Source organism: Mauremys mutica, chromosome 6 (genome assembly GCF_020497125.1).
Source record: "Mauremys mutica isolate MM-2020 ecotype Southern chromosome 6, ASM2049712v1, whole genome shotgun sequence".
Lineage (NCBI taxonomy): Eukaryota > Metazoa > Chordata > Testudines > Geoemydidae > Mauremys > Mauremys mutica.
Genome location: NC_059077.1, coordinates 36,839,148 through 36,853,425, shown reverse-complemented (window position 1 = coordinate 36,853,425; position 14,278 = coordinate 36,839,148). Strand labels below are relative to the sequence as shown.

At 41.6% G+C, this 14,278-nt stretch overlaps 1 protein-coding gene and 1 long non-coding RNA gene across 9 annotated transcripts in view; one reads left to right on the top strand and one right to left on the bottom strand.

The window, feature by feature from the left end:
- Positions 1–14,278, top strand: part of LOC123372235 — a 61,401-nt gene that overhangs the window by 45,430 nt on the left and 1,693 nt on the right. For 2 of the 3 annotated variants that reach the window (XR_006580181.1, XR_006580180.1), the window contains exon 3: positions 11,906–12,471. This is a non-coding gene — a long non-coding RNA (uncharacterized LOC123372235). Of the gene's footprint in view, positions 1–11,905; positions 12,472–14,278 lie in introns of those variants that run through there. The other variant, XR_006580182.1, reaches the window with a different exon arrangement.
- The window catches only part of LOC123372230 (THAP domain-containing protein 6-like), a 34,658-nt gene continuing 32,985 nt past the window's right edge, over positions 12,606–14,278 (bottom strand). For all 6 annotated transcript variants that reach the window (XM_045020239.1, XM_045020236.1, XM_045020237.1 and 3 more), the window contains one exon: positions 12,606–13,715. In XM_045020239.1, the coding sequence (XP_044876174.1) occupies positions 13,521–13,715 (195 nt within the window). In that variant the 3' untranslated portion in view covers positions 12,606–13,520. The remainder of the gene's footprint in view (positions 13,716–14,278) is intronic.

Below are 14,278 nucleotides of genomic sequence, written 5' to 3'. Positions count from 1 at the left end.
CTCGGGTGAAGCTGTATCTAATAGTTTATCAGTTTTTTTATCAAATGAAGGAACACCAGGAGAGATTTGGCACTAGACTGAGCTGGCTAGCCGGCTCAGGTGAGCGTGGCAGGAAAATTTACTCAAATCAATTTTTGTTAAAACCTGAAATCAGTTTGTTCACAACTGATGATTATTGCATAGAGCACAAGAGAATTCACGACTGTCATTTTGCCTTCAGAGACATAAAGCACCGTATAGTTTCTTTTACCTGCGCAACTAGCACTAGAGGGTCATCAGGCAGATGACTAGGATAGTGGAACTGGGATAGATGGCAGAAACAGAAGGCTCCTTCCTTAAAAGCCATTCTCCTAGGTAACAGGGATCCTGCCTGTTAGGAACAGGAGGGGATGCTGATGAACAGATACTACTCTACATGGCTGAGTGGGTTGCTGACTTCCAGAGCAGGGTGCAGGCTGAGAATGAGAAGATTCCAGCACAGCTTCCTTCTGTCTAGCTGTCTGCATGCAGTAGCAGCCCTACAGCCATCTGTCCTCCAAGTCAGACAGTCTTGGGTGCTTCAAATGGGACCATACCAGGCACTGCTGGCTTTATGTTAATCATTATGAACCCAATTCCACAAGATGGTAAGTGCCACCTGAGGTTGCTTTCAGCACCTCACAGGATGGGCATCAAGGTTATGAGGTCACTGAAAGTGAAATTGCTGGGAAGCAAGGATCAGATACTCAAAAGTATTTAGAGGCCTAACTCCCATTGATTTATGGGCCTAAGAGACTAAAGAGGGGGGCCATTAGCAGCTACCTCAAACTCTCAGATGTACGCTCTCTAATTCAATCCCTCTTTCATACTGCATCACTCCCTCTTTCCTCTACAAACCCAGTCCAACCAAAATCCATTCCACGTCACATCCCTCATGCCAAAACTGTCCTTCACTCCTCCAGCCTACAGAGTGCTTGGGGGGCAAGAGTCACATAAAGCTAGCTCCATCTGCAGGGCGCCCTTCCTTGTCAAACACAAGTGCCGCAGAGAGTCTTGTGCCCCTTTCCATGGTGCATGTAATAGAGAGGGAGAGGTATTCCCCTTGGTTCCAATGCTAGGGAGGTACTGAACACTTCCTCATTTCCTATTGATTCAATAGGAGGGGAGGTCTCTCAGCACCTTGTAGGAAATGCTCAACACTTTGTTGTGCTGGAAGACACCAGGGAGCACTTCTTTGCAGATAGAGGAAGCTGGCAGTAAATTGTAATGATGATGATGCCCTGTGAACAATGGAGTCCCATCATGGCAGGTTCTATACAACACATAAGACAATCCCTGTGTCAAAGAGCTTTTGGTTTTAAATGAAATAAAGTCAGATGGAGGCGTGGGAGAAAGCACATGAAAAAAGAGATTCCCACTGATGACAGGCACCTGTTATGTTAATTCTCTTTGTATATTATCCTCCAGCTGCCCCTCCACCAACCTACTGTCAGTTCATTTTTGTTAACTCGTATCCATAGCCAAATATCTGTTCAGTAACTAAACTGGTTGCTCAGCTGTTACACATCTGCTAGTTAGTTAATAACAGTTTGGTTTTCAAATGATTAATATTTATTACTTAATTAACTTATTTATATATTATTTTAGATTAATACAAAATTCCCACCGTGTGCTAGAGCAGCCTTTTAATCAAAATCCACCTAACATCCAATGAGGGGGCAAACCCAAATTTCTCTTTGAGGGTCCTTCATACACTCTCGTGTCAGTACTGATGACATCACAGATGAAAGCCCTTGGTGTCATGCTCATAACATCAAAGGGTCAGGCTCCCATGGGAAGGTTTCCCTCTCTCACTACCCACTGCTGCTGTTCTGGCAGCAGCTGAAAAACTGCTCACGTACTAAAGTGACAGGGCCCATATAAATACTTAAGAGTTTCTGTCTGGCCTCACTCACATGACCCCACGAAAGGGAAGGGGTTGGGCCATCAAGGCCAAGTCTGGGCCCATGGGAAGGAGGGGGAAACTGAGCCTGGCTCTTTCCATCCATCTTACAGGAGCTGGAGAGTTTTTGTCACTAATTTATTCCTCAGATTTTGTCTTTGTTTTCAAATTGTCCACAAACAGATTGGGAAAAGCTTGTATATACCATGTTTGATGTTATCTGTGGATTTCTTCAGCAAGTAATTCTTGACCTGTAGACTATTTGCAAACAGTTAGCTGTAAATATTCTTAATTGACACTCTGGTTAGCTACATAAGTCATGGCGTATTGTTTCTATTTCCTGATTGGATGATTTATGAAAGTAACTGACAATAGTAGGTCCAAGGTTCACAGCAGAAAGGGGGGCGTGGGAAAGGGAGCTAGTTCACATCCATTTTAGATTCTAATAGATAGTCCTTTTCTTGGGTTTGGTTCAGTCTATAGTTAACTTCAGTTAAACAAAAGTTTTAGATCTTGAAACAGCCCATTTCCAAATGACAAGTGTAGGCTCCAATCCTGCAATTGGATTCACATGGGAAGATCCAGTTGCAAGGATTAGGGCAAAATTACACCAAACTGATACTCATACCTTTAGATGTGAGCCATCCAGGGAAACCTTTCTCCCTAATCTCTTCCCTCCTTCTGTGAAGAGACCACTATTGAAATAGCAGTATCCACCTGATCTCCTTGAGGGGAAGGAGGGTGATGAGTCTGGTAAGAGCACAGCTGCTTTAGAGTAGTCGGAAGGAAGCATCTTGCCCTGTTAATGCTATCTGGTGGCCTCTTTTTTCTTTTGGTGTTTTGATTTGAGAAACAGAAGCAAGGTGCTTCTGGCCCACAAAGGGCTTTCCTCCTCCACACGCCAGTGTAAAATTCAGAAACTGCTCTTGGTGAATGCTCAACCTTAACATTCCCTTTCTGTAATTACTGAGTATTCATATATTTTCACAAAGGGTCACAAATATGGTCAAATCCAAATTTGCTTTCAGATTCAAACAAATATTTGTCCAAATCCTCTGTCTCACACACGCACGCTGTTTGCTTAGTTCTGGTATCTGGCTGTGTGATTTATTTTTATGGCTTTGTAAAATGTAAAACCAAATAAATAAGGGTCCACATCACCCAGCCAAAGGCTTAACCAAGAAAACAGATGTTTGTACTTAAAATATAACTTGAAGGTTACTTATGGAGTGGGAGAATGTCCAACATGAAACTATTCAGTTCCTCCTTCATTCTGGGGTGGAGAAAAGCCTTTAAACCATGCAAATCATAGTTTGTCCGCAATAACCAGAAGCAAATTAAAGCATAGTATCATTTTCTAAATATAGAAAACATAATTTCACCAGAACTATTCCTTTGCACAAGCTAGACTTTACATGCTTGCACTGGAAAGGGGATATTGAGGGACAGCTGGCTGGCCATTGTGCTAATCAAAACTACAAACCTATGCAGCTAATCTTCATCAAAATCTCTTTCAAACTTCTGGTGCTATATAAATAGCAAATGAAGTGTGCACAGCACTGTATGGAGGAGATCCGTGCCAGACACATAACATACTCCTTACATCCAATCTGCTTCTGAAAGAGCTCATTTCTACTCATCTATGGTGAAATTCACCCCTACACAGAGGGCCCACAATCCCATGCACCACTTTAGGTCCCATTAAAGTCTTACTTTGAGGGCACAGGTGGCATGTAAGTGGTACATAGACCTTGCACTAGCCCTCTGCACTGTGGTGAATTTGAACCCTAGAGTTCAGCTGTGCACCCAGTGCAGTAAAAGGGTGTTTTGCCATTGGCTCCAGGCATCAGGAATGGGCACATACAGGGCTTTCAGAGACATCATAGAAACAATAAATGACATTTCAAAAACCAAGGGTCAATAGAAATGACAAGTCTGCATGATCAGAACATATAAATTCCAGTAGGGATTAACTTACTCAGGAATTGTCTGACTCCACTTTGTCCAGTCCCTGCAGAATAAATATTCTGTGCCTCATTCTCATGTATGCAAAGGGTCTCTGACCCAGAGTTTTTTATTTTGGTGGAAACAAAATGCCTCACTGATCCTTAGAAATATCACTCATTTTCTGATCCCTAGTTACTACACCTCTACCCCGATATAATGCTGTCTGCAGGAGCCAAAAAACCTTACCGCGTTATAGGTGTAGCTGCGTTATATTGGACTTGCTTTGATCCACTGGAGTGTGCAGCCCCACACCCCTGGAGTGCTGCTTTACCGCGTTATATCTGAATTTGTGTTATATCGGGGTAGAGGTGTATATGATTTTACACCCATCACTCTAATAACGGTTTTGCAGAACTCAGGCACTTTCCATTACTCTAGTTATCTTTGTATAGCAAAGATAAAGATATTTGAGTACAAGTCCTCTGGGCTCACTGTCTGCATTAGCATATGGCCTTCTGGATACTTATTAGCATCCTGTAATAAATAAAGGGGTTACACACACTCACTCCACCACAACAGGGGTCATCAGGAGTGCTGAGCTAAAGAACCTCCTTGCATTCTGCAGACACGGTTGTTATAGTGTGCTTTCCTTTGGTTTCCCGTCCTCTTCCAACAGGAAGAGAGCAGCGTGGCTTTTCTCTTATGAGAGGTGAGCTATTGTTACCCATCTCCGCCTCCCCGTTCTGTTTTTCAAAGGCTAGAACAGATTGAGTACAAAGACTGGTGTCCAAAGCCATTGACCAACCCTTCTGAGTTAACAGATGAAATGTAATGTCCAGGACTGCAGTCCTTGACCTTGTGTGAGCCTTGATACAGCTGCTACAGTAGTTCTCTCGCAGATGATTCCCCCACTAGTATTAACCATATGTATTGATGGAGTTGGATGGAAGGACAATTCACTCAATGGCTGTTGGCCCTAAGCCTTGGACATCAGTCACTTGGGGCCACATTCTGCCCTTGGATGTGCAATATGGCATGCACACACTATGACTTCAATGGGAGCCAGGCCTGCTGAGCTGAGAGCAGAATTTGGCTGGAATGGATCCTGAGGAAGAGACTTCCCTTTGTTCTTTGTCATCTCTGAAAGGATTTCAAAGTCCCTGAAGCCTGTTATTTCTATCCAACAATTACAACACTTTTTTGTAGTTTTTAAAAACTATTTAAATCTTCCCCAAATACCCAACTTCATAAAGAACATGCCACACAAGGTTGAAAGTGTCAATGTATTTTTCCTTTTGGCACCAAGTCTTAGTCCTGGGCTATATTTTTATGTTGATTTACGAAGCTGTATTTCCTATTGCATGGAGGATAAGAATATATTTTTAAAACAAATTACTCTCCAACATTCAATAGACAAAAGTAGATTCCAATCAACATAGGGCCATGTTCTGATTCCTTATTCATGTCGAGTAGTACTTTACTCTGTGATTAATCCCATTGGAATCAATGGCCTTACTTATGGAGTAAAATACTGGTCAATATTAGTAACAATATTGAAATCTGAACCTCAGTGACAAGAATTTCTCTCTAACCACATAAGATACAATACATTATCTAAAGTAATGCCAGTAAAAAACAAAACAAACCCTCATGATTAATTTTACTTTTATACCTTACATTTAAATGAGCAGCAAACCAGGAATTCTTGTGTTTATCTATTCAAGACTTTCTTTACTTCTTTCTTTTACACAGGGCTAAAACATAAATTTTACAAAATACTAGATTTATATGCTTTATTTATATGCTTGTGTTATACACTGGGTAAACGACAATGAAAATGTTCTGTATATTGTGCTATGGAGAAACCTATATGGAATTTTATAGACATGATCTTATGCTGGGGTGGAATTTTCATAGAACATTTCAGCTATTCAGTTGTTCTGGTTGGTGATGTTGAGGGGAAGAGTATTGGTGAAATTATTTAACTACTAGAAGTGTACGATGTGTCTCCGCAGAGTTCTCAATTCTTCCTGACTCACGTTTTGATGGCCTCACCCTGGGGGACAGCAGACAGGGACAAATAGCAGGGAATGGATAGTACAGTGTCAGGGATGGAAGGAAAGAAGCCACATTTAAAGATGTACAGGAAAATAAATATTTTCAGTGCTTCTTGCCTAGTCTTGTACATCTCTGCAGCAAAATCAGCAGCGTTCTGAAAAATAACGTGTATAAAGAATATAGGCATGGATCTCATAAGGAATTAAATGGGACTGTTCATATGTTTAAAGTCAAATATATATGTACTTGTAAGAGGTGTGATATATATATGGGGAAACTGGTTACCTGTCATTTTTTGAAGTCATCAGCTTCCTCTCCTCTTCTGGAGGTCCTTATGTTTTGTTCATTAGGGAGTGTCATGACTAATGGAAAAGTCATTGTATTGCTTTACACAGAGTGACTGCTAATTCTTTGTCTCCTTGCGAAACTCCTATTGATTAAACTGAGGCCAAGATCAAGCCCATAATGCTTAGTGTAAGGAATACTGTAGGGCAGGGGTTCTCAACCTTTTTCCTTGAGGCCCCCCAAACATGCTATAAAAACTCCATGGCCCACCCGTGCCACAAGAGCTGGTTTTCTGCATATAACAGCCAGGGCCAGCATTAAGGGGTAGCAAGCATGGCAGTTGCCCAGAGCCCCATGCCATAGGGGCACCGTGAAGCTAAGTTGCTCAGGGCCCCAGGCTTCAGCCCCCTGCAGTGGGACTCCAGCCTTCTGCCGTGGTCCCCAGAAAGTCTAACACTGGTCCTGCTTGGCAGACCCCCTGAAACCTGCTCATGCCCCGCAGGGCTACACTAGGGATTTTTAGCAAAATTTCCCACTATTACTAACACTGGTGCACCTCCACAGCTGAAAATAACTGTGGGAGTGCTAATGCATACCAGGATTTTTAACCCTGTGCTATGTAAACCTGCTCTAAGAAGGGCTAAGTGACATGGTGTTGAAAATGTCAGAAGCTGCAGGAACCTGCTCTACACTAGTACTCCCTGTGTCACTAGCAATGCTGGAGCTGCACAGGTGTGAGGAATGGTGGGAGATTTTTGCCACACAGCATGAACAAGCAGGATGATAACTCTGATTAGTTAAAGACGCTAGCACCATACCTTAGCAGAGCATATGGTGACAAAACAGACATAGCAGATTTGCCAAATGGTTCATGAAAGTGTAGGTTATATTGTGTAATGATCCCTCTGTTAGACCTGCATTGCACATACCACCTTGCAGGGTTCAATCAAACCTTTCTTTCCTTTACATTATTATCCAACTCTTTTCATTGTGAGTACTAAAAGAGGATAAATATACATAATGCTTGACCCTTTGTTTCCAATAACATGTTCAAATTTAAGTGCAGGTGACATTAAATAGATACTTGCAGCCGTGGCACCAGCGCTTCAAGAGCGTGCCTGGGGCAGCAAGCACAGGGGGACGCCCCACCGGTCCCTGTAAGGGCAGCAGTCAGGCAACCTTCAGCGGCTTGCCTGCGGGAGATCCACTGGTCCCGCAGATTCGGCGGCAGGTACCTGAAGCCGTGGGACTGGCGGACCTCCTGCAGGCAAGCTGCCAAGGCTGCCTGACTGCTGTGCTTGGGGCGGTAAAAAAGCTAGCGCCGCCCCTGGGTACTTGTCGTGTCCAGTAGTTTGGATACTATACCACAACAGATATAACTTATTTAAGTTAAGTCCTTTTTGCATGTGCTGTACCTGATTCTGATCTCAGTTATGCCTCAGTAAACCTGGACTCACTCTACTCAAGTCAGTGGAATAACTTCAGATTTATATTGGTGTAACTGAACTCAGAATCCAGCCTGCCATAGCTCAAGGAGTCTATGGGATCAAGTCCCACACCAGTTGTGGGTTTCTGTACAGGGCTGAAACTAGATGTGGGGGATGGTCTTGTAATTTATAGCACTGGACTAGGAGGCAAGGGCTAGATTCCAGCCTTTCTGTGCCACTCTTTTGATATATAAGGGCCAAACAGCTGCACTAAATGACTAAATCAGGAGTCCTCCAATGTGGGGGAATTCCAGCTGGTATTGAGTAGTGCACTGCTCTCAAGTGATCCTCGGAATGGGCGCCATTACCAGCAGGCATCACTTAGTGTCCCTGAGCAGGATGCTTACCCCAGTGCCCTGTCTAACATTGCTTCTCTCATTAAACTAAGTTCTAATGTTCCAGGCTGTGCAAGAGCTATTGTTAAAAGTATAACAGCAGGCATACTTGGCTATGAGTTACTGCAGGTATCTAACGTACTATTGTGTGACACACTTCTAGAACCTTGACTACAAAAGCTCTCTAGAAACCCAATTCATATTCTGCTCTGTAGCCCTTATACGCAGTTTAAATGGAAAGAGAATAGTCTAGTGAAAATTTGTCTTCAAATAAATGTTTCTGGGTGTTTTTCAGTTTTAATAAACCAGTGAGCTAATCACCAATGAGAAACTAAAACTGGCATCCATTGACCCTATAATTTCACACAGATTATAATCAGGGCAAGAGAAAGGTGGTTTGTTAGCAAGAAAGAATCTTTCCCATTCCAGAATCAGATCTTCCTCTGATATCTCAGCCCCTCCTCTGAAGAATAATACTGAAGCTTTATTAGTTAATCAATAAGCCATGATACAGGGTATGGTTATCATAAAATAATCACACCCTAGAGCGTTTTGAGGCATGAACCTCATGCCTCTAATCAGATAGGGGCGAAATTATCTTTTGGTAACCGCACCCCTAGGAATGGTCTCCTTTCTATTATGAGAAAATGTTATGGTAGAGGAAAATGTGTGTTTCTGCTAGAGAAAGATTAAACTGGTAGTTTAAAATTAGCAGCCATTTCTGCTGAGTTGAAATATTAGCCTCCCCGTTTAGAATGCTCAAAGTCAAACAGAATTCTCCCCCTCCCCCCCAGTCCAAGTGGTTTCAAAGCAAAAGCATACATGAGTGGGATGCTGTTTAGCCTAATAGAGATGCACTGAGGAGAATTAAATTGCAAAGAATGACAAGAAAAAGCAGCAGCAAGTTTGCTGTGGTGCTTCAAAACAAAGAAAGCCACAGCCCTTTCTGAAAAAGTGGGGTGTTGACTGCTCACTGAAAGTCTTGCTTTCTGGCAAAAATAAGGAAGGCCAGCAATGTGTGGATTGTTAGTGATTTCCCTGTATGCAAATACAACACATTCTGGTCCCTTAATTGGAGTTTCTAGTTATTTTCTTAAATAGGGAACTTTTTAAAATTTGGAATATTTAAAAAAAATTAGATATGGAGTTTTTTGAAAAGTGGAAAATAGAAAACTGCAGTGAGGCAGGAAATACACTCTTTAAATAATCATGCTGATCACAACTAAAGTTGGGTTAATCCTGTGAAAATGTCCCACACACATTTGCTGGAGTTGTAAAATGAATTCACTCCAGCTAGACTTTTGACCTTTTTGGGTTACTTTCTGTGAACCTCCATGTGAGTAAGTTTTACTGGCCTGAATGTTTAGGGAAAGCACATCTTAAAGCTGCATGCAAAAATAATTGCAATAAGCAAATTTTAAATGTGCATGAACAAGTATCTGCACCAGGAGTGTTTATGCTCTCAGCCAATCCATGAACTGAAATTGCAACATTCAATATTTGAGGGTATGATTTTTGTTACATTTTACCAAGGAGATGCTTCTAACAAGCAGTGGGGGGACCTGATTATTGCATCAGTTGTGTGTTGGTAACTCCCACTGAAACCAGTCCCTGAGCTTTCTTTATATTTTAAGAAGGAACAGCTGAAGACTTCCTTCTGAGCCTCAACTGAGGGCAAGGTGAGAGGACTGGCTCCACCTGTGGGCTATTCCTTGACCTACCCAGAAGCAGAGGTCTAGAAAACACTCCTTATGCACATGTTCAGGTATTGTTGTAGGTGAAGTATGGGCATAAAATTAGTTTATCCAAGTCCATTTCCTTGGCAGTACAGGATTGTTCCAGGTATCTGTCACCTCCCTTTTACACGGGCTAATGGGACTTAAAGTCAGGACGTTGCCACTCCTGTTCAGATAGCATTCTCCCTTTCTTAGGAAAACATTCCTTATTTATACTGTGCCCCAAAAATGTGTTAGGTGCTTTACAGAACAAAGAAAAGATGCAGCGCGTTCCCTGAAGAGCTTGCAGAATATAGACAGCTGGGAATAACAAATAGGAGGGAGGAGAGTGGGTGAGGAGAGGCAAAGGTTCCAGCAATCAGATCACACTGTTTAGCATCATTATTAATTTTATCCTATTTTTAGTTATTGTACTAACCTACATTTTTCTTCTCTAGCCTTGAATTTGACGCCCTTCAGATATTTGTAGTTATCATGTCATCCCCTGTCCACACGTTGTCATCTCTTAGCAAAGCTCTATTTAGCTCTTTTAATCTTTCAAGTCTCTCCTGCCAGTGGTGCTTGAACAATTTTTATAGAGAGGGTGCTGAAGGCAGAAACCATGTACTTGAGTTACTACTACTTGATAGGGGTGCAGCAGCACCTCTACCAGCACTTTTAGTTCCAGCACCTATGCCTCCAGCCCTCTGATAATTTCTGTGCCTCTTTTCTGTTCTCCTCCTAGTGTATTAATATCGCTAATAAGGTGGAGTCCAGAAGTGGGCTCCACATTCTAAATGTAATCACAGCAGAGTCACAAAGAGAAGGCTTATTACTGGGATGCCTCTGCGTTTACAGCCCAATAGCAGACTGGCTTTGCTGCTGCTCTATTCCATTGTAAATATTTATGGAGCTTGTCATCATCTATCACCCCACTAGCTCTCTTTCAGTTTTACTGGCTTCCAGCTCTAGTCTTCCCATTGCATGCTTGTGTTTTAGAGTATTTTTCCATGGCTGTATTAATGTAAATTTCCCAAATTGAACCTCTTTTCTGTCCACATTTCTAATCTCTTTAGATTCCTTTTGAATTACATCTCTGAGGAAAACTGTGACCACCAGTGAGAACAATATCACATCATCTACATTTCATTAAATGCTTTTCCTATATGATTAAGGAAGATGTTTAAAAGGGTGGTTTGTTTCCCCCTAACACTGATCTCTGTGGTATTATTCTACTAGGTGCCTTCCTCCACCTCCATAGTATTGCCATTTAGCCTTAGCCAGAGGTGCCTGCAGGCTCTGAGCCTGTGAAGGTTTGTGATTATTTAAGTATTGGGAATAGACATGGAAAAACGATTCTAGGAAATAAGGCAGAACTTTTCGTTGTCCAATCAGGACAATAGTCCTGATGGAGACACCAGTTTTTAGAAGAAGGTTTTTCTGTGTCTTGCAGCTCTGTGCTCAGTCTGTTTCATTTTTGCCCCTATTTCTTGGTTAGTCACTCTTGCACCCATAAAAAATACCTTGCAGCAACATTTATATTATCTCAAACTGGTTTGTGCTTTTGCCCAGAACATCTCCACCAGCGTAGTTAAAAACAGAGAGCTCCTATTTAATTTCAGCTGTACACATTTCTAAACTGCCTAAATGTTTAGGTTGTGACTTGTGGTTTAATTACGTGTAAACAGTATAGTTATAACTAGCTGTATATTACACCCGAGATGCTAAGAATTGTGCAGGGTTTCAGCCATGCAATGGCTATGAAATTCAATGGGAATCTTACAGCTATAAACTCCCACATCTTTTTCAGGGCCAGTTTTCAAAGGAGACCACAACAGGCCTAAATGCAAAAATGCATGTGCCCTTTTTACTTTAGCTTATGAGCATTATTGCACAATTGTCCATGGGGGGGAAGGAGAGGGTGTTACATCTGAAATATGTGGTACTGAACATGTTGGAAGACAACATTCCTTTTGTGCCCAAACTCCCACTGACTTTGATGGAGGTTTGGTATGTGTATAATGTTCTGACAACTTCTGTTTATGGGATAATAAAATACCGGTGTGACACAGATTGCCTAACCTGATGTGCAGTTATTGTACAATAAGAACAGTTTTAGCTGGTGCTTTTTAATTAATTGATAATTTCAATTTGCAGGAGTACATCTGGACTATCACAGTTCTGAAAAAAGTGCACAACCCCCTGGTCATCATTTGAAGATCATCACTGGATAATGGAGAACCTGATTCAAAGGCAGCTGAAGTCAGAGAAAGTCTTTCCATTACCTTCAAAGGCCTTCTAGTAGGTTCCTTAATACCTAAACAAATAGGGACAAATTCCACACTGCGCCACTGGGGAGGCAGGCTGCAAAAGGTGCAGCCCACAGCAGGGGAAGGGCAAAGGCGGCTAATATACCATCTTTGCATTTACCTAATTCTGGACTGCTCCACCCACCAGTGCACTCTCCGGCATGAGCTTGACTAGCCATTGGGGCTGCAAAATTGATGGCAGCTTTGCATGGGTGTCTATGGGCTAAATTCACAGCCTAGATTAGCTGGAATGCTTTGTGCTCTGCCCATTCCCCTCTTGTCCCTACACAGGGGGCACCCTATGTGAAGACTCAATATTGCACATACTGTACACGGTAGTTATTTTTCATAATGAATTTTAATAGGTTCAATTTTAGCATGCAATATAGACAGCAGAACTATATAGTGATACAATGGACTAGAAGTCTGGATCCATTAAACAATATTAAATTTTACACACACACCCCCTCTACCCCAATATAATGCTGTCTTTGGGAGCCAAAAAATCTTACCGCATTATATCGAACTTGCTTTGATCCGCCAGAGTGTGCAGCGCCCCCCCCCCCACTGCTTTACTGCGTTGTATCCGAATTTGTTATATTGGGTCACGTTATATCAGGGTAGCGGGTGTGTGTGTGTGTGTGTGTACACACACTTTACTATGTGTGATCATAAGATTTAATACAATAGTTAATGCAAATGCCAGTCTTTCAAAAAAAAAAGTGTATATTTCAGACCATTATGTAAACGGATTTTATAGTGCATGGGAAATTAATACACTTAAAAGGTGACATAAGATGGAGAAGGGGGGAAAAAGACAACAATGAATAAAGTAGGTGCCCTAAGCAAAATCTGTGATGGTTGGAGATGTCGTGAAGGTTTTTACTGCTAGAAGTTTTGGAAGAGCTGCAAAAGAAGTGTGTCATGATGTGGTCTCTTCAACTTTTTGCCATTAAAAATTATCTGAAACTAGTCTAATACACTGGTTAAATATAAAGAGATATGAACCAATACAAATTTTCATAAATGCTGCAATATATTTATCAGGTTTGGGGAAATTTATAAATACTTCTTGGAACATTCTAGTGTATTTCAAAAAGCCATGGCTCTCTCAGGTAAATACACCCCACTTAGACTTTTTTAAAAAAGCAGTAAAACTCCCATCCACCCTCCACGAAACTATATAGCTAAAAAATAACCATGTGGGACACATGAAGAGACAGGGAATTAAAGTAAAAGGCTGACATTCACTCCCTGAACAACACAAGTGCCAATCTTAACTTTGAAGTTTCTAGCTTTTATATGAAAACTTCAGTAATGTTTACAGCTTTTTATTTAATTAAATACATTCAAAAATGACATGTATAGCAATAAACATTAGTGAACATTTCTTATCCAACAGCTGGGTGCAGTGGGAGAGAAGACTTGTCATTCAGCCCCTGGCCTTTGCACAGATCTAGCAATCACGTTATTTCCCATGACAACATGTCTTTAGAGTGCAGCTTGTCCAACAAAATTTCCATATTTTTATGGAATCTCTCTTCCTGATCAGAAGCATTTCTTAATTTTCTTCTGAGCTTGTGATTCTCTGCTAAAAGTTCATCCAGTTTCCTCTTCAGAGTTTTAGGACTGTCTGTGATATGGTAATGGTGGTCTGTCTAATTTAAAGATAAAAGAAAGCAACAATGCTGGATTTTTGCAATTTTTGTTAGAATACGAGCTAATTGGGACTTTACAAAAAAATACCCAAACCAAAACTAAAAAGCCTCCGTGATTGGAGCTCCCTGGTGGAACTGGGAATAGCGTAACTCATAACAATATGGTGCAAAGCTGTGGAGAAGGGAAAGAAAGTACAATACAAGTCTACCATCAGATCCACTTGCAGAGTGCCTTTGTGCCTATACAGTGCCCCACTGAAGCCAAGCTAGCAGATCTGATTGAAAGATGGGGCACTAGAACTCAGCTGCCAGACATAAGTACCAAAGCTCATTCTGGCCCTACTACAATACACTCTAGTTGTCAGCAATGTTGATTTACAATCTGTAGTGGAAGAAGCACCTGCTGACATGCTGTAGTGCCATGTACTGGCCCAGTTTAACCTCTGCCCACAGGAGAATCCTCAGAGTTATAAGAAGTGGACACAGGATATAGAGTCCATTGAATGCTCTAATGAATAGGATACATTAAGATATGGGTCTGGCTCTCACAGCTCATCAAAAAA